Source organism: Solanum verrucosum, unplaced genomic scaffold, assembly GCF_900185275.1.
Source record: "Solanum verrucosum unplaced genomic scaffold, falcon-dt-bn FXZP01000549.1, whole genome shotgun sequence".
Lineage (NCBI taxonomy): Eukaryota > Viridiplantae > Streptophyta > Magnoliopsida > Solanales > Solanaceae > Solanum > Solanum verrucosum.
In genome coordinates, this window is record NW_026020082.1 from 104,092 (window position 1) to 117,635 (window position 13,544).

General features: G+C 38.9%; 2 protein-coding genes across 2 annotated transcripts; both read left to right on the plus strand.

Annotated features, from left to right (window-relative positions):
• Positions 1-3,246: 3,246 nt before the first annotated feature.
• On the plus strand, positions 3,247-5,805 carry LOC125824249 (uncharacterized). The gene is made up of 3 exons (XM_049503596.1): positions 3,247-3,447; positions 4,890-5,096; positions 5,197-5,805. Exons 1-3 carry the CDS (start codon positions 3,247-3,249, stop codon positions 5,803-5,805), a joined length of 1,017 nt encoding a protein of 338 aa, XP_049359553.1.
• A 2,125-nt stretch (positions 5,806-7,930) lies between these two features.
• On the plus strand, positions 7,931-8,482 carry LOC125824250 (uncharacterized). Its single transcript, XM_049503597.1, has one exon. It carries the CDS (start codon positions 7,931-7,933, stop codon positions 8,480-8,482), a length of 552 nt encoding a protein of 183 aa, XP_049359554.1.
• Positions 8,483-13,544: the final 5,062 nt, after the last annotated feature.

The following is a 13,544-nucleotide window of genomic DNA, read 5'->3' on the forward strand; positions in this document are numbered from 1 at the left end:
GGCCGAATTATGATTTTATGAGTATATATATTATAATGAACCCCTTGAAAATAAGTGAGAAGCTTAGCTTAGTGGATAAGGGGTTCAAGAATTGTCTTTACATCGTGTGTTTGAATCCCACGCATAGCAAGTCTTTTTTATTTTTTATTTACCCTTTTTAATGCTAAGGAATTGGGCTCAACTTTGGGCTTGAATCTTCTTTTCTTTTTTCATTATTTTTTCTCTTTTATGTCATTTTCTTTTTTCTAATTTGTCTTTGTTTAAATTTATTAGACACTTTTTTTTAGTTTTTTTATTGAGGATTCTTCTTATATCTATTATTCATTTTATTTCAACATAATTTTATGTACTAACTTGAATAAACTCTTTAAAAATGATGAATTATATTAAACTTGAAATTGATATATATATAAATTACATGTTATTGAATGAAGAAACTAAAATTCGTCAATATCCTTTTAATATTATCAATTTAATAGAATTCATCGAATTTCTTTTCTATTTTTTCAATTCAATTTTAGAGAGATGGAAACTAAATTTATCTGGTTAATCTGTCATTTCTTTTTTTTACAAATGATGTCTATCCTAGTAAATTTAACTACATGAACTAAAAAAATTGACGATGCCATTTATTTATCTTCTGAATATGCATTATAATATTAGTAACTCTATACTTGCACAGTTTTAGAGAATCTTGACGATTTTCCTAGTAACATGTGTTTGAATGGATCCTAATTTTTTTTAAAAGTGCAATAAAGTAAAATATTACAAAATAAAAGTATAAAAAACACAAGAAATTTTAAGAATGTTCAATGGAGCAAGGTAAAATTAAGAAGAAATGCTTAATGCGGTATGATAAGATAAGTTAAATTTAGTGGGTTCAGGTAAATATTTTTCTTCCCCGTCTCACTTCTTTTTTCATCCTTTAATTTTCACGTGTTTTAGAAATCAGCTTATGCAGTACAACAAATCCACTTATTTTTTTAATCAACGTAGCTTTGTTCTTAGTATATTTGATTAGTTTGGTGTTTACTTTTATCAACCAATGAAATATCTATGGTTGCTTGTACAAAAGAGCGTGCCGGGGGGTAACTACGCTCACCACACACTTACATTACCATCCGAGCTTCTTTTTAAGCTTCGAACCCTCTGAACAAAATTCTTGGATCTGTAACTGGTCACAACCAGTAACAAAATTCTCGGGTATTAACTTAATTTTTTTGGCTAGGCCAGCTTAGACAAAATTTGGGATAGGTGAGGTCTAGGGCCATCCAGGAATGGGTGGGTGTGTTTTTGAGGTTTTGTTGATGCTTTCTTGTAGCCAAGGCATTAAGATGTTTTCCAGGACGTCAAGAAAAGAGGTTGTGTTGTAAAAATGGTATTTTTGGACTTTTGAGCTTCTGAAGTTTCTTCGAGGCCACTATAGCAGAAGGCGTCCCACTATAGCAGTGCTCAGATCGCTATAGTGGGGTTAATTTTCGCTATAGCAGACTGGGCCGTTATAGCGGGGTGAAATGAGTTTTATTGCAGAAATAGCCCCAAATTTCTTATTTTCTATACTTTGTGTTCTTGGATTTGGGATGAGCGATTTTGGGCAGTCTGCCCTTGTTTTTCCCATAGAATTCGTCGATAAAGATAAGAATTTGACTCCCCAACCTTGTGAATTGATTCTTAAGCCTTAGAATCTAGGTTATTGTCATTGGGGGAAGGTTTTGACATGATGGGAAAAGCCCTAAGTTGGGAAGATGATTGATCTTGGGCATATTTATATGCCCAATTACTACAAATTACCTATTTTTTAACGTGAGTTTAAGGACATTCACTAATCTAACTAAGATGTTTTACTTAGAATTGTGATGATTGCATACTAACATACATGATTAGCAATTTTGCAAGGTTCCTAAGGGAAGTGATCGATTCAAGGAAGGAAAAGGAATTGAAAACGACAAGTGATGCCATGAGCAAAAATCGGTGCGGCGCCCCATCATCACTGGCGCAGCAAGGGCACGACACGCCAAGGCCCAGTTTACTAGGGTAGCATTTTGGCGCACTGGCAGCACTGCGCACCAGCCTGCCAGGCGCGATTAGGGCACGATGCCCCACAACCTTGCGGACGTTTGAGCAAAATTTGATTTAAAAAGGACTCCTTGTTAAAATAGATTTAGGCTCTAGTTTTCCTAACTTTTATAAATAGACTCCTAGGGCTAATTTGTAGAGGTTCGACATTATTTTGGTGTGCAAGAGAAAATTTCATCATTTGTAATAGGTTTCGATCTTCTAACTCTTCTATTTTCCGGAAATTGCATGAACAATAGTATTTTGTGGTTTTCTAATAGCATGAGTGGCTAAACTCCATAGTTCTGGGGTTGTAGCTATGAATCGAATGTTGAATATCTAAGGTTTATGAATTAATTCTTGGTTGTTATTATAAGTTACTTTTATATTCTTGTTTTACTATTTTTTGCTTGCGCACCATAAGATAAATCTATTTTCTAAGCTTAAAATCGAGAGAGGAGGGATTAGATAGACTAGAGAATATAGAGAGCTTGATTGACCAATTAAGTTGAGGTGATTTTTGTTCAGGAGTGACGCCCAGACGAACAACTCGCATGGTTACGAAACATGATGAAATATAAATGCTCGCCAGTTAGTCTGTTTATCCCTGCTCAACGATGTAGTTAGGCAACTAATTGGAGTAGGCGACTAGAGGTGTGTAACCCGACCTATACAATTAACTATGTAAACTAGTAAGTTGACAACTAAAATTAGTTCTAAGCCAATAGTATGATACATGAGATTCATTGCATGTTGCAGCCCTGGAATTGTCTTTTACTTGCTTGAAACATCATCTTAAAGTCATTCACAAGTAATTACTTTTAGTTATTGCATAATTCGTAGCAGTTGTAAACAATCATCACCAACTCTTGATGTGGAATTGAGTGTTAGATATAAATCGATCATAAGTCCCTTGGGAACGATAACTCGTTTCTTTAAAGAATCTATATTACTTGCGCGACCACGTACACTTGCTTGTATATTGGGGAGCAACAAGTTTTTGGCGCCACTGTCGGGGACTTAGAAATTGATTTATATTCGATTTTCTTAAGTCTAGAATTAGAATATTCAGGTGTTAATTACTTGATCTTAACTTTTAATTGCAGGCACTGACTTTCAAGTCTGGCTCAGAAAGGAGAACTTGTCGAACTAGACAACAAACCCGAAAGAGCTTTATGCCGACGCAGATAAATGGCTAATCAAGGACGTCATGGAGAATTGGGGTTAGGTCTTCAGGAAGACAATGAGAAGAATAACCAAGACAACGTGAATAACCGAGAAAACTTGAATAACCAAGGGGCACCCCCTGTCGTACCTGCAAGACCAGTCCGTGATGTGGCAGTCCCACTCATAGCTAATGTGGCATCTAGTATTAGGAAACCTCCACCGGGGGTAGATTTGCACTAAAACAGGACATGGTACAACTCATCCATTCTAATGGAAAATTCACTGGTTTCCCCCACTAGGATCATCAAATCCACATTAGAAACTTCATAGAGATTAGAGATACTTACATCCTAAATAGAGTCTCATCGGATTATGTGAGGCTGACGTTGTTTTCGTATTCATTGTTAGGAGCCGCAAGGCGCTGGTTAGATTCTGAGCCACCAAACTCCATCACCACCTGGGATTACCTAGCTATAAAGTTCTTAGTCAATTCTTTCCATCCAAGAAAACAGCACGATTAAGGAGTGAGATATTAAGCTTTAATCAAAACCAGGGGGAGGATATGTACCAAGCATGGGCTCATTTTAAGCAAATATTTAATGCCTGCCCGCACCACATGCAAACTAATGAGGTACTTACTCACACGTTCTTTGAAGGTTTAGATTATAATGCATATGTACTTCTTAATAGAGCAACAGGTGGACAAGCCCTAGCAAAAACCTGTGAGGAGTTGTTCAACTTACTTGATAGACTTTTCGAAGGGAACCCAGGGTATGAAGGGGAAATGCCTAGAACCACAACCCAAAAGGCCCTGGGGATCTCAAATGTAGATTAAGCTACTACCATAAATGCCAAATTAGATGCAATGCAACATAACATGACCTTACATTTTAAACAGATGGACCTAAACCATGCATCGGTAAACATTGTACAACAAGCAACAAATTGGTGTGGGGTATGTGGTAGTGGAGCTCATGAAACCGAACTATGTGAGGAAAACCTGAATTTCGTAAACTATTTGGGTAATGCGCAAAAGGATGGAGGTTAGCAAAACTATGGTAACACTTACAACCCTAGTTGGAGGAACCATCCTAACTTCTCATGGGGTGGGAACAAAAACCAAAACCAAGTGCAAGGGGCCAACCAATACCGTTCTAAAGGGGCTGGATAACAATACCAAAATCCTAACCAAAGCGCAAATCCTAATGCACCAAAAAGGAGGATGACCAATGAGGAGCTACTCCAAAAGCTCATGGCTGAAATAGGGACAAAAATAAATGCTAGGATAGATAAGAAGGATAAGAACATCAGAAACATCCAAATGTCCCAAATGAGTTTAGAGAAACAAGTTGCGCAAGTAGCTAATTCTCTGAACTTGCGTCCCCAAGGTGGACTGCCCGGTGATATTGAATGCGGTAAGTACTAGAAGTGGGCTACAACTAGAGAAACTAGCTCCAAAGAAGAGAGATATTGAGGCTGGTACTAAAGAAAAGAAAGTGGAAGATGTAGTAAAAAGCTCCAATGTTGAGACGCCCGTTCCTCAAAAGAAACTACCCCCTCCGTTTCCACAAAGGCTCAGAAAGTAGAATGAGGGTGAATGCTTCGATAAGTTTCTCTCTCTCCTTAAACAGGTTCACATTAACCTACTTTTAGTTGACATGTTGCAGGGTATCCCGAAGTATGCTAAGTACGTGAAGAAAATAGTGGCTAACAAAAAGAGGCTCACGGAGTACGAAACTGTGGCACTTACTGAGGAATGCAGCTCTAGAATCCAAAATAGACTACCCAAAAAGTTAAAAGATCTGGGTAGTTTTACTATGCAGATTACAATTAGGCAAAGTGTTCATGCCTGGGGGTTGTGTGATTTGGAGCAAGTATAAATTTGATGCCCTTGTCGTTGTATAGAAAACTTGGGTTGGATAGTCCAAAACGAACCACTGTCATTCTCCAACTCACTGATAGATCCATTGCTAGGCCGTAGGAGGTGGTAGAAAATGTGTTAGTACAAGTAGGTTCCTTGATTTTTCTGGTGGATTTGTGGTCTTAGACTTTGAACCCGATTATGAAGTTCCATTCATTTTAGGATGTCCGCTCTTGGCCACGAGGAGGGCATTAATTGATGTAGCAGTCGTACAATTAACTATGAGGTCACATGATAAGGTTGAAGTGTTTGATGTTTACCGCGCTTTAAAATTGCCTTCTAGCTATGAAGAATTATCTGCTATTACTGTTGTAGACCACCTAGTAGAGTCGCAATTAGTTGTACCCGATGATCCCTTAGAAAGAGTGTTAGTGGGTCATGAGGTGGATGGAGATACTGAGCCCCAAGATATAGAAACATGTTTGAATCTAGCACTTGTGGAGACTCACAAACGTAGAGTAGAGCCACTAGATCGTGAGTTAGGACCTCCACCAAAGTCCTCGATAGAAGAATCTCCCAAGCTAGAGTTAAAAACGCTGCCTGCTCACCTAAGGTATGCATTTTTAGGTGCTAATGAAACTTTGCATGTTATACTTTCTGCAGAGTTGTCTGAAATACAGGTTGATGCGACATTGAGGATTCTAAAGCAGAAAAAGAAGTGATTGGATGGAAGATGGCTGATATTCATGGGATTAGTCCGGCATTATGTATGCACATGATCTACATGGAAGATGATCACAAACCAAGTGCACAACATCAACGTAGGCTAAATCCTTTGATGAAAGAAGTGGTAAGGAAGGAGGTAATAAAGTGGCTAGATGCTGGAATTGTGTACCCGGTTTCTAATAGTAAGTGGGTAAGTCTTGTGCAGTGTGTTCCCAAGAAGGGAGGTATGACAGTGGTAAGGAACGAAAGAACGAGTTGATCCCTACTAGAACAGTGACCGACTGGAGAATTTGTATGGATTATTGAAAACTTAATGATGCCACCCGGAAATATCACTACGCGGTTCCCTTCATTGATTAGATGCTTGACCGACTAGCAGGGCAGGAGTACTATTATTTCCTAGATGGATATTCCGGATACAACCAGATCTTAATTGCACCCGAGGATCAAGAAAAGATCACGTTCACTTGTCCTTATGGTACCTATGCTTTCAAACGCATGCCATTCGGACTTTACAATGAACTGACGACTTTTCAAAGGTGTATGATGGCCATTTTTCATGATATGGTGGAAAACTTTGTAGAGGTGTTCATGGATGATTTCTCCATCGTTTGGAAGTCTTTGAAGGTATGTGTCCGGAATCTTGATAAAGTACTTGCTAGGTGTGAGGACACGAACTTAGTGTTAAATTGGGAAAAGCGTAATATTTTGGTTAGAGAGGGGATAGTTTTGGGTCACAAGGTGTCAAAGTCGGGTTTAAAGGTTGATAAGGACAAGGTAGAAGTTATTGAGAAAGTTCCCCCTCCCATTCTGTAAAAGGGGTGCGTAGTTTTCTTGGTCATGCAGATTTTTACCGGTGATTCATCAAGGATTTTTCCAAGATTGCTCAACCTATGTGTAGTCTTTTGGAGAAGGAGGTGAAGTTTGACTTTGATGAGATGTTGAAGAGGAACTTAATTGAGGCTCCCATCTTAATTGCTCATAATTGAGAAGTACCATTTGGACTCATGTGTGATGCAAGCGACGTAGCAGTGGGTGCAGTGTTGGGATAAAGAAAAGATAAGGTGTTCCACTCGATCTATTATGCAAGCAAGACTGGATTCTGCACAAGCTAATTACACAGTGACTGAGAAGGAGATGCTAGCTCTAGTGTTCGCCTTCAACACATAATCCACAACCACAATGATGTATTGGTTTCCATTCGATGGCGGGAAGGGAACCATTAAGTCAATACCCCACACATAAAAAATTTCCACCTCCAAAATGTTACTTAGCGACATCTTATGTCTTTTTGAAATAGTACCCAACCTTTGGCATTTATCACAACCCTTCACAAAAGCAATAGAATCTTTAAATAACGAGGGCCAAAAGAAACTAGATTGTAGTACCTTATGCACTATACGCTCTCCTACATGGTGACCTCCATATGGGCTAGCATGACAACTTTCGAGCACTTTTTGAACCTCATACTCCGGAATGCATCTTCTCACTGCCCGATCCACACCTTGCTTGAACAAGAACGGTTCATCCAAGATATAGAACTTAGCATCATGATTGAGCTTTTTCTTTTGTTGGGTTGTTGCACCCGGAGGGTAATCTCCACTTACTATGAGATTCATAACCATTAATTGTTCATCTGGAAACTCTTCCCGGATTTTCTCACATTCATTCACATGGGAAAAATCCTCCAACCTAGACAAGTGATCAGCTATTTGATTTTCAGTACCTTTCCTATCCTTAATCTCAAGGTCAAATTCTTGGAGAAACAATATCCATCGCCTTGGTTTAGCTTCCTTCTTAGGTACCTAATAGCTGCATGATTAGTAAAAACAATCACCTTAGTACCTACCAAATATGATCTGTAAATGGGTTGAGATTGTCGCTCTTCCTTCGAATGATTCAATGGTGATGATAAAGTTCATCAAGAAACACATCTTCACTAGCTTTGGTACTCCAAGAGCGGCAATCATAAGTGATGGAGGTAAGCATTTCATTAACCATCTAGTTAAAAATATTCTTGCTAAGTATGGTATTCGTCATGAGGTTGCTATAACTTACCATCCCAAAATGACTGGCCAAGTGGAGGTTTCAAATAGAGAGGTGAAGTAAATTTTGCAAAAAATGGTGAATGCGCAGAGGAAAGATTGGTCTGAGAAGTTAGATGATGCATTGTGGGCATATAGGACTGCGTATAAGACACCCATAGGGACTTCTCCCTATCACATAGTATTTGGTAAAGCATGTCATCTTCTGGCGGAATTAGAACACCAAGCTTATTGGGCGATTAAGAGGTTGAACTTGGACCCCGAGCTGTCAGGTAGAAAGAGAGTGAATCAATTGCATGAACTTGAGGAGTTTAGGCTCCACGCGTATGAGAATGCCAATATTCACAAAGAAAAGACGAAAATGTGGCATGACAAGCACATAGTTACTCTTACTTTCACTCCAGGAGAAAATGTACTACTCTTTAACTCTAGATTGAGGTTATTCCCCAGAAAACTAAGGTCTAAATGGAGTGGTCCATTCGAAGTGGTAAGAATGACACAACATGGGGCTGTTGAACTTAAAGGTGATATTGTCCTTACGTTCTTGGTAAATGGGCAAAGGGTGAAACACTACTTTGGTGTATATTCGGATCATGATCGGGAGGCTCTGGAGCTAAATGATGAGTGATCCAAGCTGAATTGTGCCGCGACGTTAAATCAAACGCTACACGGGAGACAACCCGTGAATGATATGTAATAGGTAGTAGTTTGGATTAATTTTAAAATTTTAGCTTAGTTTCAAATTTCTAGGTGTAGAGTTTTTATTTTTTTTGGTTTGTTATTTGGATAGGACTTTAGAAGCTATAAAGAAAAATACAAAAAGATGAGTCGTTCCACGACCAAAACTAAGGCGTTGAGTGGGAGGCAACCCACTATTATTATGTCACATTGTGTGGTCGATGCGCAGGTCATAGGAGGAGAAACCACCCGAAAAAAGAAGAAATATGTTGAAAAATGCAGTTTTGCAATTTGGGCGCGCCATGCCAAGGCTAAATTACTGGGGCCACTTTTTGGCGCATTGGCAGCGCAACGCGCCACCATCGCGCTAGGCCCCTAGAGAACGCCGATGGTAGGCGCAGCTTGGGCGCGCCGCGCCACACTTTTAGGCTCATACAGAGCACCTCGCGCCAGAAGAAGTTTGACTGGGGAGGTTTCTGGCGTACTGGCAGCGCCCCCCTATTGCGCCAACAAGTTTTATGGAAATTTTTGGGAATTTCGTGGGACCCACTCAAATTCCAACCTTTCAATCTTCCACCTACCCACATACACCCCATTTTTCAAAATTCTTCTCTCTCTTAAACCGCCCCTCTCCTCCAAATTTTCTCTAAATCCCAATTTTTTCTTCTTCTTCTTCTCCACTTCTTTTCTTCCCCAAAATCCCAAATTCCTCCATTAATCCTTACTAAAACATTCTTCCGTTGCCTTTTTCCCATGCCTCACCCCTAAAATCCACTCTAATCCACCAAACTTTCAAAACCCCACCCACCCACCCCACTGCCCACCCGACCCCCCCTCATTTTTCCCCAAAAATATTTTTTTCTTATTTTATTAGTTTCTTCCACTGATAGGGTGTAAAAATGGCTCTTAAGGGTAAGAATGTTGTTATTGGTTCGGATACTAAGAAGAGTAGGAAAGGAGCGATTGGCGGAAGTTCTAATCGAGAAACCACCAATTTGCCACATCAAAAATATGGCAAGCAAGCTTTAATGCACTAAGGAGAGGATTGGTATGAATGTCAACAAGAATCCAAGTACCTAGGTGATGCGTATGTAGATGAGGGGCGATTGCAACAAGAATTTCCCCATATTCATGCCCAAATCCATGCTTTGGGACTTCAATATGTCTTCGTGGATCAAGGTGAGTCCAATTTAAGCTTAGTCCATGAATTTTATGCAAATTGCAATACACATCGTGTTGATTTAAACCAAGGGTTAATTAGGGATAGTCGGTTGAGATTTACTATGGAAACACCGATGAATATTTGGGTACACAAATTGTGACAATTCTGAATTTCTAGAAATGATTGAAAGACCCCCTTATCGTGATATTAGGCATACTTTGTGTGGGGTAAATTCTGTTGTGCGGTGGGATAGGGTTAGAGACACGAGACATCATTTGACTCTTCACTATTCACTTCAATTTAGAGGCTCGCATTTGGTTGAAAATTGTGTGTAGAACCTTACTACCATGTAAGCATACGACTAATGTCACTAGGGAGAGAGTGGTGCTATTATATCGTTTGATGAAGGGTTTGCCGGTGAATATGGGGGCTATTTTGAAGCAAAACATGCTTAAGTTTAGGACAAATAAGATATGGTGTTTCTGTTATGGGAGCATTATTTCTAGGTACCTCTGGGATTTACAAATTAAGGAGATTCGTTCATGATGTGTGCCCTCCCATGCCCCTCGCTTAGTATGCCGCGTGGTTGATATCACAAGAACTAAAGTGCACAATCCATCACAAGGGTCAGTGTTAACTACTATTGATAGGCAATCTTGTGATGACAGTTGGATGGGGCGTATGTTTGGAATGGCCGAGCTACAATTAAGGATAGGTGGACTTTCGATGACTGAGGATGAAATGGCGACACAGGTGGAGCGTTACCCTTTGACGGATAGCACGATGTACTTGTGTCGGATGGGCCCGACTTTCTAAGAACCCATTGATGATGATGATGCCACTGTTGATGAGGAGGGTGGCTCAGATGTGGATGCATCAAATGATACTGGCCCTGGAGATGGTGATACTAATGCGGGCCATTGATTGGTAGCACGTAGCCTAGAGGTCGAAATGGAGTTCTCTTTTACCTTTTCACTTTGTTTTATTTTGCACACTGAGGACAATATTTTCTTTAAGTGTGGGGTGGAAGTTGAACTTCATTGTACATAGTTTATTGCTTTATCGAGTCTAGTTAGTTAAGTTAGTTTTTAGTTTATGCTTAAATATTTTTTTGGGTTCCTCATCGTTTGTTTTCGGTACTTTTACTAAGGATAGCCCCTTGAACCGACTAGGACAAGTTTTATTGCTTTATTGAGTCTTAGAGTTGTCGTAGGAGTGACAGTTCCCAATGATGGATGGATGACGATTGTCTTAAGGAAAAATTAGTCACATAGAGGAGTAGGATTGAGAAACCAACCTCAGTCTTTTGAAACTATGTCCGAGAAAGTCAGCCAGACGTCATGTGTAGTCATAAGTGGAAAAATGCAAAATAATTTTAACCTTGAAACAAGCATGTGGTCTTAGTTGTGACTCTAAATAAAAATAAATGGGCTTAATTGTGTAGTAGTACCGTAATGCAAAATGTATGAACATGCTAGTTGATATGTCCTTATATGTGTTATGATGCCATGAGTGGTGAATTGTTGTTTTGGTTCTTGCTTCAATTAATATCTAGTACTTGCCTTGTGTGTTGAATAAGTAGCTTGCATGACTTAGGGAATGTGATTGAGGCGTTTCTTTGAAAAAAGCCAATTATTGACTCTAAGTGTATGCCTATCATTGAAATTACCCCTAGTGAAGCCCCATTGAACCTTTAGCCTTGTCTGTTGATAAGCTACATGATAAGACAAAACATGTTTGCTTGATACCAAAGTCTTTTGATCCCAATGAAATCCTTAATGCACTATGTTAAGAAGAAGGGTTGAAAACGTTGGTTGATATGAGAAAGGGTGAAATGCTAAATTGTGTGGAAAAGAAAAGAATAAGTGAAACTCTATTTTGGCCATGGTCCTTAGTGAGATTGTGCACCTCAATTAAATTGAGGGTGGCTATTTCAAAAATTTGCTCTAAACATTGGCCCTGGTCCTACCACGGATATTGTGTACCTCACTCGGACCTTAAAATCTCGAGTGGGGGTGGCTAGTGTGAAGGCATTAAAAAAAAGAATAATGGGCAAAGATGGAGCAACAAAGAAAATATTCATGAAGTGTGTACTAAGAAGAAAAAAAAGCTAAGGAAGATTTTTGTTGGCAAAACAATGACATGTGCATTAGGGAGTGTAGTCACTAAAATGATTTCTAAATATTCCCTCCCTTACCTTAAGCCAACATTATAACCAAATAGAATTCCTCCTGATTCCTTGAGAAATACAATGTGAAAGTGAGAATACACTATGGGCAAGCTTATGGCATGTTAAGAGAAGTAAGAACTTCATTTGTGAGAGTGAGTTGATTGTTTGAAAAATAGGCCTTGTTCATATTATGAGTGCTTGAGTGAAAGGTTATACTAAACACAAATAAGTGAGGGCATTCATGGCATATGTTCAGATTATCTAATTGGTATGTTTGTATGAGTTTGCATTAGCCCGGAAAAATAGTAAAAGAGTCATTCTTTTGAGCATATGTGTTGTAACTTGGTGTAAAAGTTTTGAAATGTTGCATCCGTTGTGAACTACAAAATCATGATTAAAAATATTTGGTTGATTTTAAGGTGGGTTGATAAGTCCTAGGGATATGCAAAAGAGTGTGATTTAATAAAATAGAGTTTGTTTGAGGACTAACAAATGTTTAAGTGTGGGGTGGTGATCTTGGGCATATTTATATGCCCAATTACTACAAATTACCCATCTTCACGAGTTTAAGGACATTCACTAATCTAACTAACATGTTTTACTTAGAATTACGATGATTGCATACTAACATACATGATTAACAATTTTGCAGGGTTCCTAAGGGAAGTGATCGATTCAATGAAGGAAAATGAGTTGAAGACGACAAGTGACGACAGGAGCAAATGCTGGCGCGGCACCCCAGCATCACTGGCGCAGCAAGGGAGCGATGTGCCAAGGCCCAGTTTACTGGGGCTGCATTTTGAAGCACTGACAATGAGGTGCGCCAGCCGCGATTAGGGCGCGATACCCCACAGCCTTGCGGACGTTTGAGCAAAATTTGATTTATAACTTCTATATATAGACTCCTAGGGCTAATTTGTAGAGGTTCGATTATTTTGGTGTGCAAGAGCAAGTTTCATCGTTTGTAATAGGTTTCGATCTTTTAACTCTTCTATTTTCTGGAAATCGCATGAACAATAGTATTTTGTGGTTTTCTAATAGCATGAGTGGCTAAACTCCCTAGTTCTGGGGCTGTAGCTACGAATCGAATATTGAATATTTAAGGTTTATGAATTAATTCTTGGTTTTCATTATAAGTTACTTTTATATTCTTGTTTTAGTATTTTATACTTGCGTACCATAAGATAAATTTATTGTCTAATCTTAAAATTGAGAGAGGAGGGATTAGATAGACTGGAGAATATAGAGAGCTTGATTGACCCATTAAGTTGAGGTGATTTGTGTTCAGGAGTGACGCCCCGACGAACAAATCGCTTGGTTACGAAACATGATGAAATACAAATGCCCGCCAGTTAGTATGTTTATCCCCGCTCAACAATGTAGTTAGGCAGCTAATTGGAGTAGGCGACTAGAGGTATGTAACCCGACTCACACAATTAACCTTGTAAACTAGTAACTTGACAACTAAAATTAGTTCTAAGCCAATAATATGATACATGAGATTCATTGCATGCTGCAACCATGAAATTGTCTTTTACTTGCTTGAAACATCATCTTAACGTGGTTCACAAGTAGTTACTTTTAGTTATTGCATAATTCGTAGTAGTAGTAAACAACCATCACCAACTCTTGAAAAGGTTACTTTTATTTTATTTGTGGAATTGAGTGTTAGATATAAAT

Bases quoted from the DNA above. Each gene is read 5' to 3' on its own strand.
- LOC125824249 (XM_049503596.1), top strand. From the start codon at position 3,247: ATGGCTAATCAAGGACGTCATGGAGAATTGGGGTTAGGTCTTCAGGAA. The intron at 3,448-4,889 runs GTAGATTTGCAC...GACATGTTGCAG, and splicing joins TTAGGAAACCTCCACCGGGG to GGTATCCCGAAGTATGCTAA. The intron at 5,097-5,196 runs GTATAAATTTGA...ATCCATTGCTAG, and splicing joins GGTTGTGTGATTTGGAGCAA to GCCGTAGGAGGTGGTAGAAA.
- LOC125824250 (XM_049503597.1), top strand. From the start codon at position 7,931: ATGGTGAATGCGCAGAGGAAAGATTGGTCTGAGAAGTTAGATGATGCA.